Raw genomic sequence first — 12,376 nt, forward strand, 5'->3', positions numbered from 1 at the left:
CTTAATTTATTCTTTTGTTAGACTATTTGAGACGGTGAAAATGAAAAACAACAACAACATAAGCCTGATTCTTTAAACAGATTAGACCAAGGCAACTGAGCATAGCATTTTATTGCCATATGATACGGCCAGCGATCTAATATTTACCGTGTCAATTTTACCATGCATGACCTCTGATATAATTAAATTGGAAAAATACGAAAACGACCAGCTTCACATGAATTGTCATTTCAATAATAAAATGATTTCTGAAGTGTATGAAGTTTATGAGTTGGGATCTAATGTGACTGCGTTAACTTTACATTTGAAACCCACTTGCCGTTCATACTTCAATTCTCTCCTTAGATCCGCATCCAATGTAACATAATTTCTTTTCACGTTATGATAATCCGCTCGTCTGTGCTTGTTACAGCGACGGATTCCTTTCATGTCAGATTGTCGAAAGAAAATCAGAGATGAACATCATACTGAGTGCGAAGAAATCTATTATATAGAAACTTTGAGCATTCTGAAAAAATAAATCATTAATGTGACCTTGCAGTGAGGCAATGCTGAAGAACGCCCGATGAGCTGCATACTACATTCATAGTTAACAGAAGTTCCAGACAGTCGCGTGTTTCTGTGTTTAATAAAAAAGGTTCAAAGATAACGAACCCTTATTTTCTGTAGTATTTCAATATTATTTTTTTGGACAAAATAAGCTAGAAATGTGGCGTGTGCGCTATGATCACCAAAATGGCTATGACGGATTATTTTCTACGTACGAACTTCCTTACGGCGACTTCGACGATGAATGGCGAAGAAGCAGAAGCGAAAGTACGCCCGCTTCCAGTCGGCCAGCTAGGGAAGAAGTGCCATGGGCGTTCGGGAGTGTGTACGACCCGGGGAGCGAGTTGGAAGCCGCGGATGTCAAGTCAGACGAAGACCCGGTCTCATATCTCGCTTGGATCAAACAACCCAACTTAAATGACGACAAAGCTTCGATACCATCAGTTGAATTTAAAATGAAAGACAGAGAGGACAGTGATTCAGTTCTTTTCACTGACAAATCGCTGGAACCTAATCATATGAAATTAAATCTCAGCAACGGGAGTTTACCTATCAAACAGCTTGAAAAATATCACAAAATCTCAGACAATGACGACGACGACGAAGGGCAAGAAGTTCCGAAAGATCCGAACGTGTTGCTGTACGGGAATCACCGCCCGATCTTTTGGGCGGTGTTCGTGCGGGTGTTACTGGTAGGCCACAACGTACTGACTGTGTGGCGCGTGACGGAGGCCCTAGGGAGCCCACTGTACTGGCTGCTTGCCGTCCTCAACCTCTTTCTGCTTCTAGAGCTGCACGTAGTCGTCGTCAAGAGGGCCGGGATAGAATACTCATGGTCGGTTCTTTATATAACATACAATAATAGAAATCTTCCACATGTGTAGTTTTCAGCTACAATTAAACAATAGTTATTTTAGTATTCTTATTGAATGAATATATCGTTTTTTACGTGGAAAAGGCCACGAGAAGAATGTATTATCATTCGCTAAGAAGATTTTAAGAAGATTTAAATAATCATTTGTTTCACAAGCGATATTGCATTGTACGAACTCACAATGGTGTAAATCCAATTTGATATTAAACACCAAATTGAATTTCGCACTAGTTTTGGTCAGCAAATTACGGATGCAGTATGGCGTCAGCGCACTATGGTAACATTTTACCGAAGTACGTTATGTACACTACGTTCACACGTTGGTGGCTTCCGTTGAAAGGGTTCGCTTATTCTAACAATGACGATTTTACTAATATGCGTACGTCTCTTCACTAAAGAGTCCGAATATAACATTATACCATTAAGCTACAATTACTCTCACTATTACTGTCAGTAGTGGCGCAATTAGTACCACCGCAATTTAATAAAATTGAACGATACTTCTGTAATGTATGAAAGTATGTTTGTTAGTTATGCCCGACTGTTCGTCTCTCGTTCCGATAAAGCAGTACAATTAGGTTCTGTTTTACCTTGTGACAACGACACGAGTGTGATTATGTGCCAATCATAATACATAACGAAATATTATAACAAAAGGGTGCCAGTAGTACGTTAGGTACCAGCACGTGAGGTGATCATGGAACAATGCGCTCTTGTTTGCAAGATAATAATGTTTTGCCGAGATAACCTTGCTTCGTTGGTCATCACAGACATAACGCATAACTCAGTCGATGAGTGATACGTAGGTCGACGCCGCCGCTGACGAGTCGCGTGTCAATGGTTTGTACAACTGAAACAAAATCGTTAACACAAAATGTCCTAAAAACAACAAAGTTAGGTTGACACACATGCTACTTTTATGCTTTTTCTGGATTATAAATTACTTCAGGTGGACGCCGTGTTTTTTGTTTTACCTTGGGTCTACCATTCCGTCCATATGGCTTCTTCAACTGCAACTTTACGATGAATTCACCTCCAGTGGTCCCGGAGCTGACGTCACCAGCGTGTCAACTAGCGCGCCATCAACGCAGTTCACAGGATTCACGGTCAGAACATTTCAATCTCATTTAGAAGCAGATTCCATGTCTATAGGCGCTTCATGCTATGTTACGCTTTTAAGCCTATATTATAGTATGTACACAGCGTAATAAAATGAAGCGAACGTAACGATATGATTTTCATGAGACTGCAACGGCATATACATTTAAGTAAACCAGAGAGACATAAGCAGTCACCGACGCGATGTTGTAGTGGCTTGTTGCAGCCGACTAGTAGGAATTTCACATACAGAGACCCGTTGTCAGACACGCGTTTGACTGTGAGACACGGTTTTCGGAACGACAGAGCACTAGCACTAACCTTGTATAGATATCACCTAGCTTAAGTATTCATTTATATACCGTATCTACTATTTTCAAGGCGGGGATGATTTCAAAAGGCTTTAATTGATTCAATAACGTTATGCAATTTGCTGGTAAAGGTTGTTAGAAGTTCTGCCCGAGCAATGCTATTCACGTTTGAAAAGACCTCTTCAGCATGGACCTTTATCAAATGAACGGATGTTTCCCACGACTTAACTAATTTTTGAGTAGTGTCAACACTTTATGCGTATCATAACCCTTACAGCGTGGTTCATGCTATCAAAGAATAGTTTTGCGTAGGTTTAACATCAAAATAATTATATTAGATCGCTCCTCCTCCTTTGCAAGGTTGCCATTATAATACATGCATGTATTGCTGTCTCGTTGTTAATAATAATACAAAGAAAGAACACTCAACTTAAATTTCTGAACAGACTGAAAAGCTTAAGAGTATTAATGCGCTGTCATGTTGAAATGCCGTTTTATAAAGGGTGTAATTTGTTCCCAGCTCATGTTTCATAAGTTCTGAATTAGATAAACAATAGCGCAGACTTTTGCCTGTTTGTAAGATTATGAAAGAGGCTACACGTTATCCGCTATAAAGTCCACCAAGGGGGATATGAAATGAACATAAAGTCCACCAAGGGGGATATGAAATGAACATAAAGTCATGCATGACCCAGTCCCTGCTTTCATTATTCATGTATTCTCCTCTGAACGCCCCCCACCCCCACCCCCAAACATACACACGCATATACACACTCACGCTGACGATGTTTAAAATATTCAAATTGTCTATTATCAATGTGAGGCATTCAAATGTTACAGACGCAGGCTCCCACCAAGCTGGCCATGAACAACGAAGTGTGGTTGATCATCGTGCAGGAGGCGCTCGTATATTTGCTCGTGTTTAGTCGGTGGCTTCTGCCCCGCGGTGCCGTGTCGCGCGCCTTCCTGGCGGACCTGCTGCTCGAGTTTCTGGCCATCGCTTCCGACATCATGGAGCTGCTCGCCGTGTTCGACGAAGAGGAGATCCGTGGAAATCTCAGCCTCACTCTCGCCATACTCACTGTCTGGTCCGCCAGCTTCATTCAGTTTATACCTGTCCTCGTGCACAAACGCCGCTTCCGTCACGTACGGAACCCGAAGGTTCCATGTATTAATCGGTACTTTGGTGACAAGTTTGTAGAAATTGTCGTCACGCTGATGAACATTTTCCTGCAAGACTTACCGTTCCTTGTCGTACGTTTATACATAGTTTTCGAGATCAGAATCATCACATACAGCTTGATATTCTTTATCCTGAAAAACATCGTCTCGCTGATGTTGTTGTTTTATCGCCTTACTATTATGGGCAAGCGATTGCCGATAGTACGGCAGTGCTGTCAGAGATTACACTGTCCGTGCAGCCCTCCCTCCGACCACCATCATAACACCCCTTCCTTTCACCTTCCACGTATTGACAAGGAAAGGTCCGGTTAGAAGCTGGAGGAAATAAGTGACAGGCACCCAATGCTTTTAAAAGCACGAACATGACATGTACCAAGGAAATGAGGTGAAATAAGCAGGTTATGGAAATAAAGGTTTATGCAAAATATGTTTGTTGGTCGAGAGATTTTTGCAGGTGGAACACTAAAATATACATGGCTGTTTTACAATTTATATTTCAGTTTGATAATATCGCCCGGTTTTTCTGACTAGAGTCGACTCTATCATATTTGACATAGCAATGAATATATAGACATGTGAAGAATGCATTATGTTAATGTGTGCACTGAACTGTTAAATGTATCTTTATAGAAGATGTATTTTGTAGCAATGGTTAATTAAATAAAATACGGTACAAAACTTGTTTTTTCTTACGTTTTTTTGGCTCATTAAAAACTCAACCCAATAGTCCGAACTAAATATTCATACGAACTTCGTCAATTCAATTTTCAACCAAATCATGCAGACTTAATGATCAACCAAAAATTTCCAATAAAATATTCGACCAATGTTTGACCAACCCATCCTGCCACAATGCTCGACCAGTGTTTGACCAACCCATCCTGCCACAATGTTCGACCAGTTTTTGACCAACCCATCCTGCCACAATGTTCGACCAGTTTTTGACCAATCAATCCTGCCACAATGGTCGACCAATGTTTGACCAAAACTGTCATGCCACAATGTTTGACCAGTGTTGGCCTAGCCAATCCTGCCACAATATTCGACCAGTGTTTGACCAACTCACCCTACCACAATGTTCGACCAGTGTTTGACCAACCCGTCCTGCTACAATGGTCAACCAATGTTTGACCAACTCGTCCTTCTACAATGGTCGAACAGTGTTTGACCAACCCATCCTGCCACAATGGTCGACCACTGTTTGACCAACCCATCCTAGCACAATGGTCGACCAGTGTTTGACCAACCCATCCTGACACAATGTTCGACCAGTGTTTGACCAACCAATCCTAACACAATGGTCGACCAGTGTTTGACCAACCCATCCTGCCACAATGTTCGACCAGTGTTTGACCAACCAATCCTGCCACAATGTTCGAACACTGTTTGACCAACCCATCCTGCCACAATGCTCGACCAGTGTTTGACCAACCCCTCCTGCCACAATGTTAGACCAGTGTTTGACCAACCAATCCTAACACAATGGTCGACCAGTGTTTGACCAACCCATCCTGCCACAATGTTCGACCAGTGTTTGACCAACCAATCCTGCCACAATGTTCGACCACTGTGTGACCAACCCGTCCTTCCACAATGGTCGACCACTGTTTGACCAACCCGTCCTTCCACAATGTTCGACCACTGTTTGACCAACCCGTCCTTCCACAATGTTCGACCAGTGTTTGACCAACCCGTCCTTCCACAATGGTCGAACAGTGTTTGACCAACCCATCCTGCCACAATGGTCGACCAGTATTTGACCAACCCATCCTACTACAATGGTCGAACAGTGTTTGACCAACTCATCCTGCCACAATGGTCGACCTGTTGTGACCAACCAATCCTGCCACAATGGTCGACCTGTGTTTGACCAACCCATCCTAGCACAATGGTCGACCTGTGTTTGACCAACCCATCCTACTACAATGGTAGACCAGTGTTTGACCAACTCATCCTGCAACAATGGTTGACCAGTGTTTGACCAACCCATCCTAGCACAATGGTCGACCAGTGTTTGACCAACCCATCCTACTACAATGGTAGACCAGTGTTTGACCAACTCATCCTGCAACAATGGTCGACCTGTGTTTGACCAACCAATCCTGCCACGATGGTCGACCAGTGTTTGACCAACCAATCCTGCCACAATTGTCGACCAGTGTTTGACCAACCAATCCTGCCACAATGGTCGACCTGTGTTTGACCAACCCACCCTGCCACAATGGTCGACCAGTGCTTGACCAACCCATCCTACTACAATGTTCGACCAGTGCCTGACCAACCCATCCTACTACAATGTTCGACCAGTGCCTGACCAACCCATCTTACTACAATGTTCGACCAATGCTTGACCAACCCATCCTACTACAATGTTCGACCAGTGCTTGACCAACCCATCCTACTACAATGTTCGACCAGTGCTTGACCAACCCATCCTACTACAATGTTCGACCAGTGCCTGACCAACCCATCCTACTACAATGTTCGACCAATGTTTAACCAACTCATCCTATTTCAATGTGCAATCTTAACGTAACAATTCAATGTTCAACCAGATCGTCCCTCTTCAATGTTCAACTACATAATCTCACTTCAAGGCTCAACAAAGCTATTGCAATATAATGTTCACCTAATCATCTTGCAGCAATGCTCAACTAAATCATCTCATCTCAATGTTAAATGATATTCAATGTTAACCCAAACCTTCGCACTTATATGATTTACCAAATCAACCCAACTCTATCTTGAACCTATTTACCCAGACTCAATTGTCAACTACAACATCCAAATTCAATGTTCAACCAAATCATCCCAATTCGATTTTCAACCACCATATCATCCTAATTCTATGTCCAACCAAATCAGCTCAGTTCAATAATCTACAAATCATCCAGCTACGCTGATCAACCCAATCATCCAACTTTAATATTCTACCAAATCATACTACGACAATGTTCAACCACATTAACTCACTTCAAAGTTCAGAATCATTCCTTTTCAATGTTCAACCTAACCATCCTACGACAATTTTCAACCTAATCATCCCACGCCAATGTTCAACCACATAACCTCACTCCAAAGTTCAAAATCATTCCTTTTCAATGTTCATCATAATCACCCAACGACAATATTCAACCTAATCATCCCACGACAATGTTCAACCTAATCACCCAACGAGAATGTTCATCCTAATCATCCAACGACAATGTTCAACCTAATCATGCCACGACAATGTTCAACCTAATCATCCAACGACAATGTTCAACCTAATCATGCCACGAAAATGTTCAACCTAATCATGCTACGACAATGTTCAACCTAATCACCCAACGACAATGTTCAATCTAATCATCTCAAAACAATGTTCAACCTAATCATCCCACGAGAATGTTCAACCTAATCATCCAACGACAATGTTCAACCTAATCATGCCACGACAATGTTCAACCTAATCATCCAACGACAATGTTCAACCTAATTATGCCACGACAATGTTCAACCTAATCATGCCACGACAATGTTCAACCTAATCATGCTACGACAATGTTCAATCTAATCATCCCACGACAATGTTCAACCTAATCATGCCATGAGAATGTTCAACCTAATCATCCAACGACAGTGTTCAACCTACTCGTCCAATGCTAATGTTCAACCTAATCATGCCACGACAATGTTCAACCTAATCATGCCACGACAATGTTCAACCTAATCATGCCACGACAATGTTCAACCTAATCATCTCACGACAATGTTCAACCTAATCATCCCACGACAATGTTCAACCTAATCATGCCACGAGAATGTTCAACCTCATCACCCAAAGACAGTGTTCAACCTACTCGTCCAATGCTAATGTTCAACCTAATCATGCCAAGACAATGTTCAACCTAATCATGTCACGACAATGTTCAACCTAATCATCCCACGACAATGTTCAACCTTATCATCCCACGACAACGTTCAACCTAATTATCCAACGAGAATGTTCAACCTAATCATCCCAAGATAATGTTCAACCTAATCATGCCTCGACAATGTTAAATCTGATCATACTACGACAATGTTCAATCTAATCATCCAACGACAATGTTCAACCTAATCATCCCACGACAATGTTCAACCTTATCGTGCTACGACAATGTTCAACCTTATCATCCCACGACAATGTTCAACCTTATTATCCAACGACAATGTTCAACCTAATCATCCCACGACAATGTTCAACCTTATCATGCCACGACAATATTCAACCTTATCATCCAACGACAATGTTCAACCTAATTATCCAACGACAATGTTCAACCTAATCATCCCAAGAAAATGTTCAACCTAATCATGCTACGACAATGTTCAACCTAATCATACTACGACAGTGTTCAATCTAATCATCCAACGACAATGTCCAACCTAATCATCCCACGACAATGTTCAACCTCATCATCCCACGACAATTTTCAACCTAATCATCCCACGAGAATGTTCAACCTAATCATCCCAAGATAATGTTCAACCTAATGATCCCACAAGAATGTTCAACCTAATCATCCCACGACAATGTTCAACCTTATCATCCCACGAGAATGTTCAACCAAATCATCCCACGACAATGTTCAACCTAATCATCTCACGAAAATGCTCAACCTAATGATCCCACGACAATGTTCAACCTAATCATGCCACGACAATGTTCAACCTAATGATCCCACGACAATGTTCAACCTAATCATGCCACGACAATATTCAACCTAATCATCCAACGACAATGTTCAACCTAATGATCCCACGACAATGTTCAATCTTATCATCCAACGAGAATGTTCAACCTCATCATCCCACGACAATGTTCAACCTAATCATCTCACGACAACGTTCAACCTAATCATGCCACGACAATGTTCAATCTTACCATCCAACGGGAATGTTCAATCTAATCATCCCACGACAATGTTCAACCTAATCATCCCACGACAATGTTCAACCTAATCATCTCACGACAACGTTCAACCTAATCATACCACGACAATGTTCAATCTTACCATCCAACGGGAATGTTCAATCTAATCATCCCACGACAATGTTCAACCTAGTCATCCCACGACAATGTTCAACCTAATCATCTCACGACAATGTTTAACCTAATCATGCCACGGCAATGTTCAACCTAATCATCCCACGACAATGTTCAACCTAATCATGCCAGGACAATGTTCGGCCTAATCTTCCAATTTCAACCTAATTATCCAACGAGAATGTTCAACCTAATCATTCCAAGATAATATTCAACCTAATCATGCTACGACAATGTTAAATCTAATCATGCTACGACAATGTTCAATCTAATCTTCCAACGACATTGTTCAACCTAATCATCCCAAGATAATGTTCAACCTAATCATCCCACGACAATGTTCAAACTAATCATGCCAGGACAATGTTCAACCTAATCTTCCAATTTCAACCTAATTATCCAACGAGAATGTTCAACCTAATCATCCCAAGATAATATTCAACCTAATCATGCTACGACAATGTTAAATCCAATCATGCTACGACAATGTTCAATCTAATCTTCCAACGACATTGTTCAACCTAATCATCCCAAGATAATGTTCAACCTAATCATGCTACGAGAAAGTTCAACCTAATCATACTACGACAATGTTCAATCAAATCATCCAACGACAATGTCCAACCTAATCATCCCACGACAATGTTCAACCTTATCATCCCACAACAATTTTCAACCTTATCATCCCACGAGAATGTTCAACTTAGTCATCCCAAGATAATGTTCAGCCTAACGATCCCACAAGAATTTTCAACCTAATCATCCCACGACAATTTTCAACCTAATCATCCAACCCGAATGTTCAGCCTAATCATCCCACGACAATGTTCAACCTCATCATCCCACGACAATGTTCAACCTCATCATCCAACAACAATGTTCAACCTAATCATGCCACTACAATGTTCAACCTAATTATGCCACGACAATGTTCAACCTTATCATCCAACGATAATGTTCAACCTAATCATACAACGAGAATGTTCAATCTAATCATCCCACGACAATGTTCAACCTAATCACCCAACGACAATGTTCAACCTAATCATCCAACGACAATGTTCAACCTAATCATCCCACGGCAATGTTTAACCTCATTATCCCACGACAATGTTCAACCAAATGTTTCCAAAACAATTTTCAACCTAATCATCCCACGACAATGTTAAACCTTATCATCCCACGACAATGTTCAACCTACTCATCCCACGACAATGTTCAACCTAATCATCAAAAGACAACCTAATCATCCCACGACAATTTTCAACCTAATCATCCCACGACAATGTTCAACCTAATCATCCAACGACAATGTTCAACCTAATCATCCCACGACAATGTTCAACCTAATCATCCCACGACAATGTTCAACCTAATCATCCCACGACAATGTTCAACCTAATCATCCCACGACAATGTTCAACCTAATCATCCCACGGCAATGTTCAACCTAATGATCCCACGACAATGTTCAACCTAATCATGCCACGACAATGTTCAACCTAATCATCCAACGGCAATGTTCAACCTAATGATCCCACGACAATGTTCAACATAATCATCCAACGACAATGTTCAACCTAATCATCTAACGACAATGTTCAACCTAATCATGCCACGACAATGTTCAACCTAATCATCTCACGACAATGTTCAACCTTATCATCCCACGATAATGTTCAACCTTATCATGCCACGACAATGTTCAATCTAATCATCCCACGACAATGTTCAACCTAATCATCCCACGACAATGCTCAACCTAATCATCCCAATTCAATGGCCTAACCAAATTATCCCATTTCAGTATTCAACTAAATTATCCCAACTCCACATTTAACCCAATCACCCCCGAGAAAGTTCAATCAAATTGTCTCAACTCTATCTGGAACCAAACCATTCAGACAACCAACTTTTCCGAATTTAATGGCATACCAAATCATCCCATTTATATGTTTATACTAATCCACCCACGTCAACATTTAACTCAATATTCAACTTCATCATCCCAACTCAATGGCCAGATTCAGTGTTCAACTACAGCATCTCAGTTTAATGTTTAACTAAACCATTTTAGTTTAATGTTCAGCCAAGTCATCCAATCTAAACCAAATCATTCTAACTCAATATTCCGCGGAATGCCGTTAGGATCATCGCCTGTGAATGTGTTGATCTGAAACGCGTACTCGATTGCACGATGATAAAAACGCGCAATCACGAAAATATGAAAACAAAAAGTCGAAGGTACGAAGATGATAACACGACAGTTCGCTGATGAAAACACAACAGAACGATGATGAAAACGCGACAGCGCGGTGATGAAAACGCGATAGTACGATGGTGAAAACACGACAATACGATGATGAAAACACGACAGTGCGGTGATGAAAACGTTATAGTACGATGATGAAAACACGACAGTACGATGATGAAAACAAAATAGTACGATGATGAATTCACGACAGTACGATGATGAAAACGCGACAGTACGATAACTAAAACTTGAAAATACGAAAGTACGATGATGATAATGCAATATACTACCGTGTTTTCACCGTCGTAATGTCACGATTTCATCATCGTCATTGCGTGAGATCGTGTTTTCCTTATCGTAGGTCGCACTGTCGCGTTTTCATCATCGTACTGTCGCGTTATCAGCATCGTTCTGTCGCGTCATCATCATCGCACTGTCGCGTCATCACCATCGTTCTGTCGCGTTTTCACCATCGCACTGTCGCGTTACCACCATCGCACTGTCGCGTTATCATCATCGTGCTGTCGTATTATCATCATCGTACTATCGCCTGAATGCCATTTTTTTCTAACTCCATGTTCGAAATAGTCATGCGAAGTCGTAACCCGTTAAAAGAAATCACTGACTGTTTAGCCTTGTTTTATTAAAATAAAATACTTTAAAATTATTCAATGACGTTTGAATATTCATCCAAAAATCCAAGTTGAAGACCAACTAGCTTCCGCTTTCAAATGCACGTTTTATCAAATGTATACATATAATAATAATAATATATGTTCCGTTTATTATAACAATATTCTGTTATACCTCATAACGCGTTGGAGGGAATGGGTTATTGCTATAATAAAGACCTTAAGTTTAAGTTCTGGAGCACTCGTTCCTAGAGCATAGCGCAATAAAGATGTAACTCTTCCTTGTGTATGCAGAAGCGTCTGTATTGTGCGGAGTCCTTGATTTGTATGCCCTAACACACAACTGTTAGCGCTTCATTTTTTATAAAAAAAAAAACACACACAAAAATATTGAAAAGGACATTT

The 12,376-nt window shown here is 40.9% G+C and overlaps 1 protein-coding gene across 1 annotated transcript; it reads left to right on the forward strand.

The window, feature by feature from the left end:
* Positions 1–373: 373 nt before the first annotated feature.
* LOC128225058 (transmembrane protein 26-like) lies at positions 374–4,674 on the forward strand. The gene is made up of 3 exons (XM_052935066.1): positions 374–1,384; positions 2,373–2,529; positions 3,673–4,674. The coding sequence occupies exons 1-3, from the start codon at positions 708–710 to the stop codon at positions 4,324–4,326; spliced, it is 1,488 nt and encodes a 495-aa protein (XP_052791026.1). The 5' UTR covers positions 374–707; the 3' UTR covers positions 4,327–4,674.
* The last annotated feature ends 7,702 nt before the right edge of the window (positions 4,675–12,376 follow it).

The sequence above is a fragment of the Mya arenaria genome, chromosome 2 (assembly GCF_026914265.1).
Source record: "Mya arenaria isolate MELC-2E11 chromosome 2, ASM2691426v1".
NCBI lineage: Eukaryota > Metazoa > Mollusca > Bivalvia > Myida > Myidae > Mya > Mya arenaria.

Coding starts and splice junctions, on each gene's coding strand:
- LOC128225058 (XM_052935066.1), top strand. CDS start 708: ATGTGGCGTGTGCGCTATGATCACCAAAATGGCTATGACGGATTATTT. Junction 1,385..2,372: donor GCCGGGATAGAATACTCATG/GTCGGTTCTTTA, acceptor AAATTACTTCAG/GTGGACGCCGTGTTTTTTGT. Junction 2,530..3,672: donor CGCAGTTCACAGGATTCACG/GTCAGAACATTT, acceptor CAAATGTTACAG/ACGCAGGCTCCCACCAAGCT.